This window comes from Ochotona princeps, unplaced genomic scaffold, assembly GCF_030435755.1.
Source record: "Ochotona princeps isolate mOchPri1 unplaced genomic scaffold, mOchPri1.hap1 HAP1_SCAFFOLD_170, whole genome shotgun sequence".
Taxonomy (NCBI): domain Eukaryota; kingdom Metazoa; phylum Chordata; class Mammalia; order Lagomorpha; family Ochotonidae; genus Ochotona; species Ochotona princeps.
In genome coordinates this window covers 220,142-228,816 of record NW_026699527.1, presented here as the reverse complement: position 1 = coordinate 228,816, position 8,675 = coordinate 220,142, and the positions used below count along the sequence as shown (strand labels likewise).

General features: G+C 55.6%; 1 protein-coding gene across 1 annotated transcript; it reads right to left on the bottom strand.

The window, feature by feature from the left end:
* Positions 1-2,271: 2,271 nt before the first annotated feature.
* LOC101520617 (TNF superfamily member 14) lies at positions 2,272-7,752 on the bottom strand. Its single transcript, XM_004595589.2, has 4 exons — positions 7,045-7,752; positions 4,674-4,710; positions 4,415-4,456; positions 2,272-2,699 (listed from the first exon to the last, which is right to left on the bottom strand). Exons 1-4 carry the CDS (start codon positions 7,273-7,275, stop codon positions 2,272-2,274), a joined length of 738 nt encoding a protein of 245 aa, XP_004595646.2. The 5' UTR covers positions 7,276-7,752.
* Between the last annotated feature and the right edge of the window lie 923 nt (positions 7,753-8,675).

Below are 8,675 nucleotides of genomic sequence, written 5' to 3'. Positions count from 1 at the left end.
TTTCCATTGCTCCTCTTGCTCCTCTCACCTCCTCTTCAAGGCGTGAGGTGCTCCTCCCCCGCCCCACAAGTTTGGAGACTAAAGTTAGCAAGCTGCTCCAGCCCCAGGCGGAAGTCGGTGGCTTGTATAAAAGCACTGTCCTGACACTTAGGTCTCCTCATCAAAGCCACGGAAATAGAAAGACCATGATGAGAGAATAGAGGAAACTCCGGCGGGGGCTGGAGCTGGGCACCGGGGCGGGGCGGGGGATGATGGCTGTCACCTCCCACATGCCAGCCAGAACGGGGCAAAAAGGGGCACACTTTCCCGGACTCAGGGGCCACCCTTGGTGGAAGCGGTCAGTCCCATCTCTCTTGTCCGAGGAGCCTGGTCTACACAAGGCAGCCCCCCCCTCACCCCCGCTGTCCTCTTTGACACACTGCTTGAGCGCTTACTGTCTACCGGGTGGTATCACGAACGGTTTTAGGGTCGGAGTGGTGCATTAGCCTGGGGAAGCCACCATTTGTGACACCAGCATTCCACAGGGTCACCGATTCAGGTCCCGGCTGCCCCACTTCCCATCCAGCTCCCTGCTAAGGCTCCTGGGAAAGCAGCGGAGGCTGGCCCAAGTGCTTGGGCCCCTACACTCACACATGGGGGAGACCTAGAGGAAGCTCGTGGGGTCTATGTGCCTCAAATCGGGCTGTTGTGGCCATTTGGGGAGAATGAACAAGTGGGTGGAAGATCTACCAATTTCTCCATCTCTTTAAGTTTACCTTTCAAATAAAAATGATGTTTTTTAAAAAAGTGCTTTCCACGCCTGCTCTGCTCTTGTTTTACAATGAACGTGGGGCAAGCACTGTTGGTCATTCTACAAGCTATTCATGGACGAGCAGCCTGAGGCTCCAGGAGCTGGCAGGGCTGGCTCCAGGTCCTGGAGGGCAGGAGTCGGGGTGGAGTCCAGGACCACCTGCGCTAACCGCTGGTCTCCCTCCCCGCTGCGCGATGACAACAACAGGGCCGATAATCCCCATAGTTGCCATGTGCTCACCGCTGGAGAACCCTGGAATCCCAGGGACTTAGATCTCCCTCCAGCCACTATACAGTGACTTTGCTCCACCCTCTGATTTGGACAGACATCTCGGTGTCTGCTCCCTTTCCCACCCCTACCCCACCCACCATCCTGTGCTCCTGAATTCAGGTCAGCTGCCAGCCAGGCTCCTTGTGTGTCCAGCAACCTCTGTGGGCCATGCCATCCACCCCTCTGCCCATCACCCAGTGTTGTCCACATCCCCCAAGAACCAGACAGAGCAGCCTGGTGCGGTAACCTAGTGGCTAAAGTCCTCACTTTGCACATGCTCTGTATCCCATGTGGAGCCAGTTCTAATCCCGGCTGCTCCACTTCCCTGCCTGTGACTTGGGAAAGCAGCCAAGGACAGCCCAAAGCCTTGGGACCCTGCACCCACGTGTGGGAGACCTGGAAGAAGCTCCTGGCTCCTGGCTTTGAATTGGCTCAGCTCCAGCTGTTGTGGCTGCTTGGGGAGTGAATCATCAGACGGAAGATCTTCCTCTCTGTCTCGCCTCCTCTCTGTATATCTGACTTTGCAATAAAAATAAATAATTATTTTTTTTAAAGAGGAACCAGACAGAGTCGGATACAATCGCTCACCATCTTTATTTCAAAGACCCGTGGCTGAGGGAGATGTAGTTTGGAATGAGGTCTGGTCCCAACCCCAAGCCGTGTGTGTATAGCTCAGTCTGACAGTGATGTGGACACCCCATGTGATAGAACAGTCTTCCTTATTGCCTTTCTCTGCGTCCATCCAGCCACAAGCATGTTCCTGAAGCCCTGCTGTGTGGCCGGGTCCCTGGGCAGGACACCACGGAGGACACAGCTGACCTAACCCGGAAGTCAATCGGTCGGTCGTGTGGCACAAACGTTTACACCACAGTGACTGGCGAACCCCACATGAGGGTCTTTGGGTGCTGGTGGGGGGAGGGCATGACCCTGGCAGTAAGCTCTCCAGTCTGGAGCCCCCCTTCCCACCCCCACAGTCTCATTCTTGTCCAGAATAAACATATAAATACCCATCCCGTATCCCTTCCTCCTGAATGTCAGGAAAACCAGCTAGCTGTACCCCCCTCGCCTAAGGAGTCACAGAGGTCCCTTCCCCCAAAGTCTCTGGGACCAGGAGTGGGGGGTCTTGTCTATAGACCACCTGTCGTGTCCTCCCAAAGTGCCTGGTGTCCCTGCGCTGGGCCCCTGTCTGGGGTCCCAGCGAGTCGCACTTCTCACACCATGAAGGCGCCAAAGTAGGAGCGGGTGCCGTCCCGCAGGCGCACCAGTTGCTTCTCCAGCACGCGTACCACCACCTCCTCGCCGGCCTCCAGGTGCACCACGCCGCCCAGGAAGCTGCTGTCCCACCACACGCGGGAGCTGGCCGTTCGCCCGCAGGGTGAGCGCCGGCTGACCAGCAGCTCCAGCTCCTCCGGGTAGCGAGACGTGCGCTTGTAGAGTCCGTGCGTCACGGGCCTGTCCATGGAGAGTCCCTGCGGGCAGCCCACGCCGCCCAGCTGCACCTTGGAATAGATGTAATAGTAGCCAGCTTGCGTGGTCACCAGGGCCCCGTCGTGGTAGCTGAGGCCTCTGAGGAACGCCAGTCCCAGCTGCGTCTCCCAGAGTAGGGGACCTCCTGTGCCTGCCAAGCTGGAGTTGGCCCCTGGGAGAAGAGAGAGAGAGAGAGAGAGAGAGAGAGAGAGGAGGCAGGTGGTTAGCATGGTCAGCACATCTCTGGTTCCTGCTGTGTGTCCCCTACCCCTCTCTGAGCCTCCATCTCTGCGCCAGTATGGACCAATTCGCATCACCATGGCAAGTTGCCCAAGAGAACTGGTTCTGCCCCGGGGTAATTCAGAAACTCAGCTAAAGGATCTCCAAACGGGCAAGTGGCAGAACCAAGGGGGGCCCCCGGGAGAGTGTGTGTGTGTGTGTGTGCCTGTTTTCCTTCCAGTGAAGTGGAGTGAGCACCCACAGCCCCACCCAGGATCTAACCAACTCCAGCGTGCCCAGCACGTTACACGCCGTGACATGACAAAGGCATCCTGAGAAGGCTTTTGCAAATAAGCTTGGAGATGTTCTAGCTCCTGTCCCCACCCCTCATCCACGACCTCAGATCCTGGGGAGTCAGGGTCCACCACAGTCAGTGGGGATCTGTGAATCAAGAGAATGTTCTAGAATGTTCTAGAAAGCAGCGATTTGTAACTGCTAAGAATTTTTTTCTTTTTTTTTTGATGGCATGTGGCGAGAGTTTTTTTTTTTTGATCATCTGTTATCACTTTTTATCTCTTATTGGGCCCAATTCATAAGGCCAACACTACCCCAGGTAGGTGTGTATAAGAAAAAACAAAAGACAAAAACCAGAGCCCACAGGAATCTGCTCTGGAATGGAAAGAAAAGTTCCTTTTGGGGCCCGACAGCGTGGCCTAGTGGCTAAAGTCCTTGCCTTCAACGCCCCGGGATCCCATGTGGGCGCCGGTTCTAATCCCAGCAGCCCCACTTCCCATCCAGCTCCCTGCTTGTGGCCTGGGAAAGCAGTCGAGGACGGCCCAAAGCCTTGGGACCCTGCACCCATGTGGGAGACCCGGAAGAGGTTCCTGGTTCCCGGCTTCGGATCGGCACAGTTCCGGCCATTGCGCTCACTTGGGGAGTGAACCATCAGATGGAAGATCTTCCTCTCTGTCTCGCCTCTTCTCTGTATATTTGACTTTGTAATAAAAATAAATAAATCTTTAGAAAAAAAAAAGTTCCTTTTGGTCCAAAAAATGCAATTTTTTTTATGGAAGCCACACATCCAAAAAGTTTTCAAAACCCCTCTAAGTGAAAGCATATTATAAAAAAAAAAAAAAAAAAAAAAAAAACCAAAATAAAAAACAACAACGCTGCATGCATCTTTGGCTTTCATTTTTGCACTGAAATAACCTTGTCTTTTCATTTCATTTTTTCCTTCAAACTTATTCAAATTTGCTCCTGGAGGATTTGGTGCTTGGTAGGGTTTCAGGTATTCTCTGGGGGTTCTGGAACATTCTTTTCTATGGACAGGAAAGTTCAGAACCTCCTTTCCTACAGATAGGAGGGTTCTAGAACTTTTTTCCCCTACAGATAGGAGGGTTCTGGAACTTTCTTCCCTATGGACAGGAAGGTTCTAGAACTTTCTTCCCTACAGACAGGAGGGTTCTAGAACTTTCTTCCCTACATACAGGAGGGTTCTGGAACCTTCTTCCCTATGGACAGGAGGCTTGTGGACAGCATAGCAAACCAAGAGTAAGCGAAGGCAGGAATTGTCCTGCCCCATTGAAGCATGTAACCACTCTCCCGGGATACCTATCCTTCCCTTCACCCACCGCCCCCGTAATAGGACTTGGGGGCGCCCCTGCTCACCTGTCAGGTGTGCTGCTGGGCTGGCCTTGTGGGATCTGTGTTCTGGGGAGACAGGGTTGGAAGTTAGTAGGGGGCAGTCCCCGTTGTCTACCTCCCCTTCCGGAGTGACCCGCAGTTCTGCTTCTTGGCCCTGCGGGTGGGGCACCTGTGGGGCTGGGCCAGTTGCGCAAAGCACGTTGCGCAATGCAGGTGGGGGGCCACGCGGGAGGGAGCGACCCAGAGACCCACCCTCTCCCCAGGGAGCTGGGGGCCGACTCACCTTGGATGAGCTGCTCCCAGGAGCCCGTATCTTGGTCCTGAAAGGGCAGAAGGAGACCGTGGTGAGGACCTGTCGCCGCTGAGGCGCGTGAGAGTCAGCCATCCAGCCATGGACACGGGCTTACGCACAGAACCATGTGCGCATGTGTGCACACACACATACATGCCTCACACCCAAACACAGCTCACACACATACGCACATCTCCTTACACATACACACCTTACACACACCTCACATATACACACACACCTCACACACATACACGCCTCACAGCCACCCACACACACCTCACACACACCATCCATCTGCCTCCGTAACTCCATGTCCCTCTCTGACACAGATGAAGTTACAAATAATGTCTGCTGGGACCAGCATGGTGGCTCAGTTGACTAAACCCCCACCTTGCAGTGCTAGGATGCCATAGGGGCACTGGTTCTAGTCCCAGCAGCTCCACTTCCCATCCAGCTCCTGCCTGTGGCCTGGGAAAGCAGTGGAGGATGGCCCAAAGCCTTGGGACCCTGTACCCACGTGGGAAACCTGGATAAAGCTCCTGGCTCCTGGTTTGGGATTGGCTCAGCTCTGGCCGTTGGGGTCACTTGGGGGTGAACCAGCGGATAGAGAATATTTCTTTTTGTATATCTGACTTTTCAAGAAAAATAAATAGCTCTTAAGAAAAGTGTCTGCTTATGATCTAATTGACCAGAACCTGTGCGTGCAAACACCAGTCCAGGGCACGGACGCCTACCTTTGGGATAGGACTTCAATCTTGATTTCTTAAATTTTTAAAAATGATGGACTTTGTTTATTTATCTATGAAAGGTATATAGTGAGATCTTCCAGCCTCTGGTTTACTCCTCAAATGTCTGCAACATCCAGGGCTGAGTTAGGCTGAAGCCAGGATCCAGTATCCCCCCTTGGGTCTCCCATGTGGGTGCAGGGGTCCAGGTTCTTGGGCCATTCTCCACTCCCTTCCCAGGTGCCTGAGCAGGGAGCTGGATGGCAAGCGGAGCAGCCAGGACTCGAACCAGCAATGTTCGAACAATGAACCAGCAATGATATGGGATGCTGGTGTCGCAAGCTACGCCTTCATCCGTTGCACCACAGCATGGCCTGCCATCCTTAGCGACACACGTGTGGGCTCAGCGATGTGCGCAGAAACACACACAGGGGCTTCAGGTTCCACACAGAGTCAGGTAGACACCCTGAGCATGTACAGCAGACGGCCAAGTACACAGACACGCACAGCCCTGGGGACATGTGGACACAGCCACATGGCCAGTAGGTTCAGACAGAAACATGTGGGGACCCAGCACGCTGAAGGGCAAGACTACATGGGCACAGCATCCGACGCCCCAACTCCCAGAAATCCCAGTCACAGCCAACTGGCTATACACCGAGCTGGGGCGGGCGGGGTGTTCAACCAGCCTTGAGAGAATTACAGACAACACCCCAGGAACAGGGAACTAGGGTAACCTCACCAATCCAGCTGGCTCTCAGGGAATCAAGCGTGTCCCCCGGGGGCCGCCAAGCACCCCAAGTCTCACTTTGTTCTCCAGAAAGTGTGCTGCTGCCTGTACCCCATTTTATCTTTTTTCTTGGAAAGTCAGATTTACAGAGAGAAGGAGAGACAGAGAAAGATCCTCCATCCACCGGTCCATTCCCCAAGTGGCTGCAGTGGACAGAGCTGAGCCAATCCCAATCCAGGAGCCAGGAGCTTCTTCCTGATCTCCCACACGGGTGCAGGGTCCCAAGGCTTTGGGCCATCCTCCACTGCTTTCCCAGGCCACAGGCAGGAGCTGGATGGGAAGTGGAGCAGCTGGGATACAAACCGGCTCCCATATGGGATCCCGGTATTGCAAGGTGGGGGTTTAGACCACTAGGCTACTGTGCGTTGCCCCTGCACCCCCATTTTACATATGAATAACTGAGCTTTGGAGAGGTGAATTTGGAAAGTTACTACTGCTCTTACTTATTTGAAAGGCAGAGAAGCACACACACATGCACACACAGAGAGAAAGATTCTATTTGCTGCTTCAGCCACCCCCCCCCCAAAGCCCTCAACAGCCAGCAGTGGGTTGGGGCTCAAGCCGGGAACTCTGAGCTCCCTCCAGGTCACCCACGTGGGCAGCAGGAACCCAGCCACTTGAGCCACTGTTCCCTGTTGCCACCCAGGCTGCATTGGCAGGATGTTGGAGTCACGAGTTGGAGCTGGGATTCGAACCCAGGTCCTCGGATGTAAAACCAAACATTCCGCTCCACCCCGCTCCCCGCCCCCAACCCCGGGACTGGAAGTAACGTTTCTCAGGGCCAAACTAGACCCTTTTGGGGTGTGACCCACCTGCCCTCCACCCTGCTTGGGGCCCCACTCACCGGCAGCCGCATGCCTAGTTCCCCCAGGCGCTGGTGCAGCTGCAGGAGGAACCAGCCCTGCACGGCCAGCCCTCCTCCCAGCAGTAACAGCAGCAGCCCCAGGCCCACGCGGCCCGCGCTGCAGGGCTGTCTCCGGTGGCGGCTTCGTCCCAGCCTGGTGAATGGGATGTCCGTCTGCCCGTCCACCACGAACACCGAGGGGTGTACTACCATCTCCTCCATGCCTGTCATAGATGAGACGACCCCCCTACCCCCGCCACCTTCCCTGCCCGCCGCGGGTCGTCCAAGGGCCGGGCTGGCACGCCTGGGTACTTTGAGCTGGGAGGAAACCACAATTGCCCAACGTGCTTCGTGTGCTTTGCCTGCTGTGGAAGCCACCCGCAGGGCCCCCGGGGGGCCGCCTTTAGACCTGGGGTTCAGCCCCACCCCTTTCCCGCCGTACCCTCCTCTTCTTCCTGTCCCCCAACCACGGCTGCCCCTCGTGTGGCTGGGCTCACTCTCACTCACACTTTCCAGTCTGTGAAAATGTGACTCAGGTGGGGAACGCAGAGGGGCGGCCCCAGCTTTCCCTGCTCGGCCACTTCCGTCTCGCCAAATCTGTCCTGTGGGCCTCTTGCAAGTGCTGGGACTGTTCTAGGTTTCATAGTGGCGGGGGAGTGGTCACAGCAAGTGCATGGAGGGGGTCAAGGCTGTGGTTGTGTTGAAGCCCAATTCGACTGGGTTCAGGCAGACGGTAGAAGTGGCGGATACCCTACAAGAACATGCGGTGTCTGGACGGCAGCATGCATGGGAGGAATCAAGGGGTGTGCATGGGGGAGTGTGTGCACACAGGTGGGAGTCCGTGCATATGAGCGTCTGTGGCTCGCGTGCATGTGTGTGTGGGGAGGGCTGTTTGCATGTGTGGTCCACAGACACGTGCAGGTGCATTTTTGAGCACAAATGCATCTGTATACCTCCGTGTGTGTGTGTGTGTGTGTGTGTGTGTAACGTCTGTGTGTGCTTGTGTGCATGTATTTAAAAAAAATGTTTACTTTCATCTTCTAGAAAGGCACAATGGCAGGAAAGAAAAACAGCAAGAGAGCTTCCATCCACTGGCTGACTCTTGATATTATCAGCTGGGGCTGGACCAGGTCAAAGCAGGAGCCCAGAGCTCCATCCGGGTCTCCCACGTCAGTCATCCACTGCTGCCTCCCGGGACGTATTCGCGGGAAGCTGGGAGAGAAGCCGAGGAGCTGGGGCTGAGGCTGGCCCGTGTGGAGCCCCAGAGAGCGGTTTAGCCCGCTGAGCCCCAGCACCCAGAAAGTGCCTGGATTCAGAACAGAGGCTTGGAGATGGCAGGGGATGGGGTCATACCCAAGCAACTAACCAAGATGGGAGAGTGGGAAGATGGAACGGAAAGAGAGAGAAAGAGAGAGAGAGAGAGATGTGCAGATAGGGAGACAGAGAGAAAGAGGAGAGAGAGAGAGACAGACAGTGAGAGGCCCTCAGCCCCTCCCTGACTGGGTGCATCCCACCCACCCACGCTGAAAACAGTCGATTGCACGCCGCTGTACGTGCCCAAGCCTGAAGGCCGACGGCCGGCCGGGTCAGCCCCAGGGACGAGCCCACCCGTGACCCCCATGTGCAGGACC

What these genes read in the sequence shown, in the direction of transcription:
- LOC101520617 (XM_004595589.2), bottom strand. Translation starts at nt 7,275, where the DNA reads ATGACAGGCATGGAGGAGATGGTAGTACACCCCTCGGTGTTCGTGGTG. An exon ending in AACTAGGCATGCGGCTGCCG is followed by an intron (nt 4,711 to 7,044) that starts GTGAGTGGGGCC and finishes CTGCCCTTTCAG; the next exon opens with GACCAAGATACGGGCTCCTG. An exon ending in CTGGGAGCAGCTCATCCAAG is followed by an intron (nt 4,457 to 4,673) that starts GTGAGTCGGCCC and finishes CTGTCTCCCCAG; the next exon opens with AACACAGATCCCACAAGGCC.